Source organism: Ictalurus punctatus, chromosome 24 (assembly GCF_001660625.3).
Source record: "Ictalurus punctatus breed USDA103 chromosome 24, Coco_2.0, whole genome shotgun sequence".
NCBI lineage: Eukaryota > Metazoa > Chordata > Actinopteri > Siluriformes > Ictaluridae > Ictalurus > Ictalurus punctatus.
The window spans coordinates 21,682,843-21,695,030 of record NC_030439.2 but is presented as its reverse complement, the minus strand read 5'-3'; the positions used below and the strand labels follow the sequence as shown (position 1 = coordinate 21,695,030).

Here is a 12,188-nt window from a genome sequence, read left to right as displayed (position 1 = left end):
TGGTGACCACTGATCTAGAAACACATTGTGATCTATGGTGCAGAGTCAACGACCCGATCCGAGACCAGAATCCGGTCACTTACTGCTTTAACCAGAGCTTAAATCCTGACTGATCGATGGGTGTTATTCCTGTGCATGCATTAGATTCTATACAACCTAAGTGTATAATTATTACAGTGTAGTAAAAAGTTGATATTCAGTCAGCTGATCTCTGGGGTCAGATGTTGAACTAATCAAAGTCCATAAATCTGGGAGATGTTCAGTAAAACCGGGTGCAGTAGCAGGGTGTCAGGATGCTACTCTGAAACCGACCTGGTCTTCACACCGGGCGTTTCTGAATTCAGTCTCAGAACAGAAACCTCTATCTTCAGTCCGTACTGGACGTACTGGAGGGCTTTTTTTTATTTTATGGTGGTTTGATTTTGCTGTGGCTCATTTTCAAAATTTGCCAAGTTTTTGTGCTTTTTTTTGTGGAAAACTATTTAAATGAGTGAAATCACACTCACATGAAATAGTTCTGCGCTCTTTCACAAAGATGTTTGTTGGTAAACAAGATCTTTTGGCTGAACACGTGTCGTGATGTCACGTGACTCATCTCGGTCCGAACCTGTGGAAAATCTGCTGCTGTTTTGAACAATTGCAAACTTCTCAGACTATTGCGGAGTTTCCTTGATTTAGTTTTCCTTGATTTGATTTCTGCAATCGCAGAATTGTGAAATCATGGAGGGAAGGCGTGTTTACTTGTGTGTGTGTGTGTGTGTGTGTGTGTGTGTGTGTGTGTGTGTGTGTGTGTGTGTGTGTGTGTGTGTGTGTGTGTGTGTGTTTATATCTTGACCCACCAAGAGTTTATAGCTAAGCAAAGCACACAAACAGGTCGACATGTACGCCTGCAAAATATCTGGGTGGCGTCTACAGCACTGTGTGTAAACCAACCAGCAGGTGAACAATAAACAGAAATGATTCATTTTAAAATCAAAGAAATCATCCCTCCTTTCAAGAAGAGGTGTGTTTGTGTTATTATAAGACAATTACAATGATTCACCCATTTTACTGATACTAGAGCAGTCTTTTTCTCCTTTAATAATTAATAATAAAAATGGCTTTTTACAGAACACCTTTCGCGGTCCTCCACACCAAGATTGTGTTTCTGTCCAGTATTAATGTTTAATCAGACGACAGTCCCAGCTTTAACATGAGCTCAAAGCATCCAGGAAGTGCTCGTGATGATGATGATCTCATCCATTCTGAAATGCTTTTACTTCAAAAAAAATAATCCTTTTCAAAGAGAACAACCAATCGACACTGCTCCTGAGGTTCTTAATGCTGATTCATGCTAAAGGAAAAATAAATCTCAGCAGCAGGTTTAAATGCAGTTTAAATGTGTTTCAAGTCCAAATAAGGAATATTACATTCAGTAATTATAAATTGTAACTAAAATTAAATAGATAAAATTAAATAGATGAAAATGTTGCTAAGGAAATAAACCCTTTGATATAGGGTTAATGTTTAATTCACTGCTTCAGCTAACAGTTTATAACTTTTCTTTAAGTTTAGATCACACCTGGCGATCTGTGACTAACATGAAACTGGTGGCAGTTTTTGATTTGATGCCCCCTAGTGGACATGTTAATAATACCTATTGATACCACCTACACACAGTGCTCTCGTATGGCTGCAGAAGTTTACACCAAACCTTACCAGCTAGGGTTAGTTAGCTTTAGATCCTTGCTGCTGTATTTTGCTTTACCTTAAAACAGGCACACTGCCCTCTGTTAATATTGGCACCCTTGGTAAATATGAACAAAGAAGGCTGTGAAAAATTGTCTTTATTGATTAACCTTTTGATCTTTTGTTTAAAAAAAATCACAAACATACTCTACTCTCATGGATATCAAACAATTACACACACAACACAGGTTGTGTTACCACAAAATCAACATCCTGCCATGACCATCCCAGTCCACTTACTTGAACCCCATAGAAAACCTGTGGGGTGAACTGAAGAGGAGAGTTGACCAGCGTGCCCCTTGAAATGTGAAGGATCTGGAGAGGTTCTGTATGGAGGAACGCTCTCAGATCCCTCGCCATGTATTCTCCAACCTCATCAGCGTTATAGGAGAAGACTCAGAGCTGTTATCTTGACAAAGATAGATAGCACAAAGTACTGTCTAAAAGGGTGCCAATAATTGTTGCACAACAATATTTAACTGATCTTTTTTGTTTGTAATTGTTTGATATTCATGAGAGTAGAGTATTTTTGTAAATTTTTTAACAAAAGATCAAAAGGTTAAACAATAAAGACAATTTTCACAGCCTTCTGTGTTCATATTTTCCAAGGGTACCAATATTAATGGAGGACACTGTATGTGTAGTGCTTTTTGTTTGTTTTTTTTAAGAAAAAGTTCACCATGATGTTACTGTGTGTGTGTAATCAGAAGAGAACTGGATGAAAACTTGTTTCTTTTATTTCTACCTGAAAAGAAAAACATTTATACTTAGCATTTCTTCTCTCCTCGTGCCTCCAAAACAGCTGTGAGGCGTCGAGGCATGAACTCCACCAGACCTCTGACGGTGCGCTGTGGGATCTGACACCGAGACGTCAGCAGCAGATCCTGTAAGTCCTGTAAGTTGTGAGGCGGGGTCTCTGTGGATCGGACTCGTTTGTCCAGAACGTCCCACGGACGCCGGATCGGATCGAGATCTGGGGAATCCGGAGGCCGAGTCAACACCTCGAACTCTGTCGTGTTCCTCAAACCGTTCCTGAACAGTTTCTGCAGTGTGTGAGGGAGCGTTATCCTGCTGAGAGAGGACACTGATATTAGAGAACACCGTCACCATGAAGGGGTGAACTCGGTCTGGAGCAGTGTTTAGGTAGGTGCTACGCGTCAAAGTAACATCCACGTGAAGGACCCGAAGTCTCCCAACAGATTATTCTCCAGAACATCACACTGCCTCTGCCAGCTCGTCTTCTTCCCATAATGCATACTGGTGCCATCTCTTCTCCAGGTAAGCGACACACACACACACACACACACACACACACACACACACACACGAACCCAGCCTCCACATGATGTAAAAGAACACTCGATTCATCAGACCAGGCCACCTTCTTCCACTGCTCCATGGTCCAGTTCTGATGCTCATGTGCCAAAACGCAGCAAGCTGTGATGCTCTGTGTGTTCCGACTCCTTTCTATCAGAACCAGCATGAACTTCTTCAGCAGTTTGTGCTGCAGTAGATCTTCTGTGAGATCGGACCAGACGGACTAGCCTTCTCTCCTCACGCACATCACTGAGCCTTGTACCCCCATGACCCTGTCGCCGGTTCTCCTTCCTTGGAGCGCTTTTGGTAGGTACTAACTCCTGCACACAGGGAACGCCCCACAACACCTGCGGTTCTGGAGACGCTCTGATCCAGACGTCTAGACGTCACAATCTGACCCGTGTTAAAGTCTCTCAGATCCTTACACAAGTTTATGCACTGAAATCAACACTGCAGTAGAAAACCATAAAGTAAAGAAAGATAAAAGAAGGAGGTCGTATAATTGAGTCAAAAATCGAATGTGGGCACGAGCACATCCACGAATGATGAAACCGGTAGTTGTACTGTCTCTCTCTAAAGTCACACAGTTGATATTTGGCCCAATCACAGACAGGTGTGAGGTCTCACTTTTCAAGAGTTCTGTCTGAAAACTCTCAGTGCGGAGAACAAACCCGAACTGTTTCAAAACCTCTCTTTCGCCAAAAAACATCAAGCTCAGTTCATTTCATTTCTTCTTTACATTTTCCTGGTTACCTTAAATCATTCTCTTTCCACTTTTCATCCTCAATCCCTTCTTTCTTGTTCTCGATTTCTCCTTGAGCCATGTTTCTGTTCCTCTCTCTCTCTCCTGTTCCTCTCTCTCTCTCTCCTGTTCCTCTCTCTCTCTCCTGTTCCTCTCTCTCTCCTGTTCCTCTCTCTCTCTCTCCTGTTCCTCTCTCTCTCTCCTGTTCCTCTCTCTCTCTCTCCTGTTCCTCTCTCTCTCTCCTGTTCCTCTCTCTCTCTCTCCTGTTCCTCTCTCTCTCTCCTGTTCCTCTCTCTCTCTCTCCTGTTCCTCTCTCTCTCTCCTGTTCCTCTCTCTCTCTCTCCTGTTCCTCTCTCTCTCTCCTGTTCCTCTCTCTCTCTCTCCTGTTCCTCTCTCTCTCTCCTGTTCCTCTCTCTCTCTCTCCTGTTCCTCTCTCTCCTGTTCCTCTCTCTCTCTCCTGTTCCTCTCTCTCTCCTGTTCCTCTCTCTCTCCTGTTCCTCTCTCCTGTTCCTCTCTCTCCTGTTCCTCTCTCTCCTGTTCCTCTCTCTCTCTCTCCTGTTCCTCTCTCTCTCTCCTGTTCCTCTCTCTCTCTCTCCTGTTCCTCTCTCTCTCTCCTGTTCCTCTCTCTCTCTCTCCTGTTCCTCTCTCTCTCTCTCCTGTTCCTCTCTCTCCTGTTAGACTCTCTCTCTCCTGTTCCTCTCTCTCTCTCCTGTTCCTCTCTCTCTCCTGTTCCTCTCTCTCTCCTGTTCCTCTCTCCTGTTCCTCTCTCTCCTGTTCCTCTCTCTCCTGTTCCTCTCTCTCTCTCCTGTTCCTCTCTCTCTCTCTCCTGTTCCTCTCTCTCTCTCCTGTTCCTCTCTCTCTCCTGTTCCTCCCTCTCTCTCCTGTTCCTCTCTCTCTCTCTCCTGTTCCTCTCTCTCTCTCCTGTTCCTCTCTCTCTCTCTCCTGTTCCTCTCTCTCTCTCTCCTGTTCCTCTCTCTCTCTCTCTCTCTCTCTCTCCTGTTCCTCTCTCTCTCCTGTTCCTCTCTCTCTCTCCTGTTCCTCTCTCTCTCCTGTTCCTCTCTCTCTCCTGTTCCTCTCTCTCTCCTGTTCCTCTCTCTCTCTCTCCTGTTCCTCTCTCTCTCCTGTTCCTCTCTCTCTCTCCTGTTCCTCTCTCTCTCCTGTTCCTCTCTCTCTCTCTCCTGTTCCTCTCTCTCTCTCCTGTTCCTCTCTCTCTCTCCTGTTCCTCTCTCTCTCCTGTTCCTCTCTCTCTCTCTCCTGTTCCTCTCTCTCTCTCCTGTTCCTCTCTCTCTCTCCTGTTCCTCTCTCTCTCTCTCTCCTGTTCCTCTCTCTCTCTCTCTCTCCTGTTCCTCTCTCTCTCTCTCTCCTGTTCCTCTCTCTCCTGTTCCCCTCTCTCTCTCTCTCCTGTTCCTCTCTCTCTCTCCTGTTCCTCTCTCTCTCCTCTTCCTCTCTCTCTCTCCTGTTCCTCTCTCTCTCTCCTGTTCCCCTCTCTCTCTCTCTCCTGTTCCTCTCTCTCTCCTCTTCCTCGCTCTCTGTCTCCTGGGTTCTAGTTCCCTGGGTTTCTGTGTTATTTGTTCTGTTTACTTACTTTCCTTTTCTCTTTGATTCAGAGTTCTTCTGTTCATTGCTTTTGATTCTGTGTGTATTTCCCCACTCCCTTTGTCCCAGTTCATCCACAGCAGAGGAGGAACAAAAAACATCTCACTGCCCTGACTGTGAACCCCATTGGACAGCGAGTAGCTTGTGTGCACCAAGGTGCATCTGCCCACGTCCAGAGCTTCTTCACAGATCTCAGTGGCTTGCAGTGTTGGTGGTCCATGTACAACACCACTGTGGTATTGTTGGTTAACGCTACTACCATATGTAGATCCTCTCATGGCTTCCTGAGACTGACGTTAAGACCTGTCTTTCACTCACAGGTTTTTCCACATGTCCCGCCAGCCTTGCTGGGAGGCATCTGCCGTTACAATCTGGACAACACCTAAGGGCATGCCCTGAAGGACGAAACATGCACTGGACCCTCAGATTGTGTGCATATGCATGTGCTGAACGTTTCTCCTAAAATAGACGGAGATGCAATGTATTTTTCTACCGAGTTTAATGCTGTCAAAACCCCAGCAGACTAGGGAAACCTGTGTACGGGTGATGTTTGGCCCCCCACAGGTTCCCTGACTGCCTCCAAAACAGAGACTGACGTCTACAGAAACACTGTTGTAGCAATGGAGTGGAACTTCATGCTGAGGAACTGCACGGCCTGGGAATGAGTCAGATGTCTTCTCATGAGCTTCCACATGTGAGCTCACGAGCTCCATCACCTGCTGTTTCCTCATCCGGGTGAAGGAGTATACTTTCCTAACTTATTTGAATAAATTTGTGATGGAGGTAAATAAACACACACACAGCGTTCACTACACTGAACAATGCTTTTCTTTATTCATTTTCTGTTTCATTTCATAATGTCTGTTGGACGGGGTTTCTCTTTTTTCATGTTTTTTTTTTTTCTTCAAACTTAAAATTTTTTTTTGACACACTTGTAAAAGACAGCATCTGCATAGAGTCGTCGTCTTAAAGATCCATGGAGAGAGAGGGGGAGGGGGAGAAGAGTGCGGGCACAGGAGTCAAAGGTCAAGAGGGTATACTGGCACGTCACACTAACTAAACAGAACAGCAAACAGTAGTACGAGAGAGAGAGAATGCGAGAGAGTGGAGAGAGAGAGAAGGGAAAGATAGCATGTTTCTGTCTTTTCTTTTTATACAATACAGTACATACACACACACACACACACACACACAGGGAAAAAAAAAAGGACACAACGTGGTGATTCCCGCCAAAGTTGCAGCTTGTTCATTGTCCTCGTTAAGCGAATCTGGATTCATTTTTCCCGCCCAGTTATTGTTGTCCGTCACGTCCTTTGAGGATGGAAACAAACCGCAGGCGGGTCTACAGCGTTTCACTCGTTCACCCGAGCAGCGTTCAGATCACTCTCTCCTTCACTCGGCCTTTCTCTGTTCTGTTTACGTGGTTTAGAAAGCCCTTTACTGAGTATTGCACAGATTTCTGTAAAATAATATGCCTAATGTTCGATTATGCAGTATCGATAGGAGGAAATACAATTAGACGAGTAATAAATTATCCCTCAGTCAGAGCAGCGGTTCTGGATGGGCCCCGAATGACGGGATCACCATCTCAGGAAAAACAGCACGTTCCTGCCTTTCCGAATGAGAGACTTCACCTCCTCACAAAATATTTTACCCACTGGCGATATTTTAAAATCAACTATTGCGATATTTTGCAGAACCGATTACTGGCCGAGAATCAAAGTACCTCATGGTCACTAATGTGGAATTGCGTGTACGTTGATGGACCTCACACTCAGCACACTCGTAATTCACTGCATTTATTCATCTGAAGCGTCGGAGGTAAACCGTGACCTTTGGCCCCCGCTGCGCGTTTGTTTGCACCCGTGTGAGAGAACTTGAGGAAGCACGTTTTCTCAGAGTCTCTTTTGGAGAACTTTGAGCGTATTGGTTTCAAACAAACTGCCTGATGTTTCCGTTTCAGATTTATACAGAATGTTTTCCATTTCAAAATAAAAGCTGCAGGCAGTCGGAGAGACGGAAACTTGGGGCGGGGAAAAAAATAAACCCCGAAAGTGTCAACTTTGACAGGAACTGCTGAGATTGTTTTTATACATAGACATGCAGGTCTTTTTTTTAATCTCTGTTTAAATTATTTACAATAATTACAGACACAAAGATCCAGTTCAGTTTGACTAAATTGCGCACATTCAATGTGACTATTACCGTAATTTCCTCAGATTTGTTTCTCATCATTATCGATCATTGATATTGATGTCGTCATCATCATCATCATCCCCTCCCCCATGCAAAACGTCACTGGAGTTAATTTTTTTCCGATTATGAGATATATGTGATATTTATAAATATCCTCTGCGCTCCTTCATAAACACCGGAGCGCAGAAACACTGTCCCCAAAGCAGAGTGGGGAAAATCCACCGACACACTGACAAACAACGAAATCATTAAATAATAATAATAATAATAATAATAATAATAATAATAATAATAATAATAACTGAGAAGCAAGACTGAGATATAAAACAAAAGAGAAATATTTGAGGTCGCTGAAAATCACAAAGTGAATTTTTTATGCTGATTTTTGTGTCATTTCTCAGCGACATCAACAAAAAATTAGAGACTTAAATAATGTCAGTTAAAAAAAGATGATTAAATAAACATGAATATATTTATAAAGAGTGAGAAACCTTTCATCCAGGTCAGCGCCCACATTATTATTATTATTATTATTATTATTATTATTATTACTATTATTCTCATCATAATATCTTATTATTACGTTTCCAGCAGACAGAAAGTGAGTTTAAACATCACTATGGACCAAAAATAGAAAATATTGTATTGTGATAAAGTGTAAAAGCGTAAACCAGCTAACGAGCGAAACGACCGAGTTCATTCGTAAATAAGCAGCTCAGCAAATGATCGTGTTAGCATGGGTTTTATTACTCTCACACACCACATGATAAATAAAGATGTAAAGTGGAAGTAACTGTTTACACGAGCCTCGAAAACCATCAGCAAAACTGCCCTTACCACTGATTACACGTCCTTACTGCCCGTCCTAACTGCCCGTCCTTACTGCCCGTCCTTACTGCCCGTCCTTACCGCCCGTCCTTACCGCCCGTCCTTACCGCCTGTCCTTACCGCCCGTCCTAACTGCCCGTCCTTACCGCCCGTCCTTACTGCCCGTCCTTACTGCCCGTCCTAACTGCCCGTCCTTACCGCCCGTCCTTACTGCCCTAGTTCTCATGTCTCTGCGTTTTTTTTGCCCTTTTCTGCATTTATAAACATGCATGCAGTGATGAACAGAACACACCTCCCTGTTTCACACACTCTTGCTGACCTCCTGCGTTAATACCAGGTGTGTGTGTGAGTAATAAAGACCCCCCCCCCCCCCCCCCCCCCCCCCATCACAGCCTTGTAGGTAAAAGCTGACCTGTGTGATGGTGTGTGTTCTCGGACTGTAAAGTGCACACTTGATCAATAAATCATCATGCAAAAACCGACCAATCAGACGCTGCATGCCTTTTTGACAAAGAGTAAAAATAAACAGCGAGGACGACAACGCGCATATTGAACCCCGTACATGTACGTGATCGGACACTCGACACACACGACTAAACCATGCTGCAGTGAGATATAACACACACCATATTACAGTAACGCAAACACGCTAATATCATACACACCATAAAGCAAAGCGAGGGTCGCGTTTCGAACGGAGGGACTCGAAGTGCACTCCATGTGGACTGGAGCTTTTACAATTATTCTCACATTTTATCACGTTTATAATATAATATAATATAATATCATGTAGCTGAATTCATCGCTGCAGCCGTGTTTTACACTCCACAGTCCGGACGCAACACCGCTGATTTAAAGTTCTTTTCCTCGGATCGAGCTCCCGACGGGTTTTTTTTAGTGCCTGTACCTGAAATATGGGGCGGTTCCTTTCAGTTATGGGAGGTGTTGGAGGCGGAGCTTCATGTACACACAGGCCTTTTTGTTATTCTTCAAAAAAAAAAACTGAAAAAAAAGCACACCATCATATTTATATCAAAGAGAACAATGTGTTGATGGACATTACGCTCCGTCATCCGTTTAAATAAAAGCACACCAGAGCTTAACTCACGCTGATGTGTACACGCGTCAGCCAATCAGAGGCGGTCTTTGGCGAGGTTTTAGTAGTTCGTGTCGGGTTTGAGGAAGATGAACTGAGAGAAAAGATGAACGCCCGGTCTACACCAGTAACAACCTTCCTTTTCTGATGGACACCGATAAGTCCTTGAGTGTAGCGTTTGAACATGTCTCATCTGATTGGTGGAAGAGTGGGCGTGTTCTACTTATATAAGTTCCCTGCGTAGGGTGTAGCTGAGAATTTGGGACGCAGCCGAAATTCTTTTAAGTCTTTAGGAGTTAAAACAACGTTTAAGCTACTCAGAGATGATAGCAAAATAAATAAATAAATAAATAGTTATTAAACAGCACAAAAGAAACAAAAAGTGATGTCACTATTTCAGGGTTAAAATCTGCAAAAATAATAAAGCAGCAGTGGTGTTGCATATATAAATCACAAATCACTGAAATATTAACAAACTTGAATCTAGTCACGTGCTAATCTGTTAACATTCCCTACAATAAATGTTCATTTTTATTTATAACGGATTTTACTCTCCACATTAAAGGATATTAAAAGCAGGTTTGTCTCTGTATGAAAGCTGCATAGTTTGACACGTCTCTCCTAGTGGCGTGTTACGCACGTGTGTGTGTGTGTGTGTGTGTGTGTGTGTGTGTTAGTTTACAGGCATGCTCACTCACTCCTCCATGTCCATTTAACACCTTTATCTTTTTTTCCTGCCTGAATTTTTGAAGACTAGTTTTGTCTGATTGAGATGAAGCGCTGTGCAGCTGTATGAAGCGCTGTGCGGCTGTATGAAGCGCTGTGCGGCTGTATGAAGCGCTGTGCGGGTGTAGGAAGCGCTGTGCGGGTGTAGGAAGCGCTGTGCGGGTGTATGCAGCGCTGTGCGGGTGTATGAAGCGCTGTGCGGGTGTATGAAGCGCTGTGCGGGTGTAGGAAGTGATTGACGGCTGACGGCTGTAGGGAGTCCCTCCTGACGAAACCATGACCGCTATTCAGTTTCATTTTCTGACATACCCTTGAGAGGAAGTACACGATCTAAACGTTGTAAGGAAACATAGCCGATGGCGCTGTCCTGGAATAAACACCTGGAAAAAAATTAAATGCTTCCAAACAAGTGAAAAGAAAAGAAAAAAACTACAAAAAAAAAAAAACTACAAAAAAAAAGAAGAAGCAAATGAAGAGCATTATATTTGTACAGGTTTTTAAACCCATGTGCTGTTTCTCCTGTTCAATACATTTACATGTACAGTGTGTAAATAGAATGTTTATTGATTTATTCGATCCCTTCTCTTCTCGTATATGGTTTAATCCACTAGTTATGCTTTTGTTTTTTGTTTTTTTTGGTGTGTTTTTGTTTTTGTGTGATTTATAACCCGACAGGAGTTTCTGTATCTCCTAGCGGTGTGATATATATATATGTCTGGTGTATTTGCTCCTCTTCGTCTGCGATTGGTGAGTCTAGAAGCCCAGAGTTCCTCCGATAGTGGACGCCAAGACCACACCCAAGATTACGCAGCAGATGATGATCATGATTTTTTTCTGCAAAAACAAACACGCTGATGAGTATTTCTCGCTTTAGTGTCCGAGGCAGCGTTCTTTTTACCTGAATATTGAAAGGAGTTACACACAAGTCATTAGGAACACGGTGAGTAACAGATATTCTACAGCGTAACTGTCATTACAGCGCAACCGTCGTCACAGCATAACCGTCATCACAGCGTAACCGTCATTATAGTGTAACCGTCATTATAGTGTAACCGTTATCACAGCGTAACGTCATTACAGCGTAACGGTCATCATAGCGTAACCGTCATCACAGCGTAACGTCATTACAGCGTAACATCATTATAGCGTAACCATGATTACAGTGTAACCTTCATTATAGCGTAACGGTTATTACAGCGTAACCGTCATCACAGCGCAACCATCATAACAGCACAGCCGTCATTACAGCGTAACATCATTATAGCGTAACTGTTATCACAGCACAACCGTCATTACAGCGTAACATCATTACAGCGTAACCGTCATTACAGCGTAACCGTTATCACAGCACAACCATCATTATAGCGTAACCATCATTATAGTGTAACCGTCATTATAGTGTAACCATCGTTATAGTGTAACCGTTATCACAGCGCAACCATCATTACAGCGTAACATCATTACAGCGTAACCGTCATTATAGCGTAACCGTCATTATAGTGTAACCGTCATCACAGCGTAACCGTCATCACAGCGTAACGTCATTACAGCGTAACTGTCATTACAGCGTAACGTCATTATAGTGCAACCGTCATTACAGCGTAACATCATTATAGGGTAACCGTGATTATAGCGTAACGGTCATTACAGCGTAACCGTCATAACATCATAACGTCATTATAATGTAACCGTCATCACAGCATAACCATCATCACAGTGTTACCTTGCGTGCCTGACTCTGGTATTTAACAGCCTTCTTGGTGTCGGAAACAGCTCGCTCTACGTAATCCACCGAATGTTCCACGTTATACTCAATTCTGTCAATCATCTCCCCCTGAAAACACACACACACACAGTTTATATTAGCATGTTTTACATACACTCCTTGTATCCAGTGTGTGATCCCAACGTGTGATGTGACTCGAACCTGGCTCTCCACCAGCATGGCCATGTCCACAA

At 43.4% G+C, this 12,188-nt stretch overlaps 1 protein-coding gene across 1 annotated transcript in view; it reads right to left on the bottom strand.

The window, feature by feature from the left end:
* Window positions 1–8,780: 8,780 nt before the first annotated feature.
* Window positions 8,781–12,188, bottom strand: part of stx1b (syntaxin 1B) — a 41,427-nt gene continuing 38,019 nt past the window's right edge. The window contains exons 8-10 of the mRNA XM_017454399.3: window positions 12,157–12,188; window positions 11,953–12,063; window positions 8,781–11,063 (exon numbers count right to left, since the gene is read on the bottom strand). The exon at window positions 12,157–12,188 is cut by the window's right edge and continues 106 nt beyond it. Coding sequence (XP_017309888.1) covers window positions 10,983–11,063; window positions 11,953–12,063; window positions 12,157–12,188 — 224 coding nt within the window. The 3' untranslated portion in view covers window positions 8,781–10,982. The remainder of the gene's footprint in view (window positions 11,064–11,952; window positions 12,064–12,156) is intronic.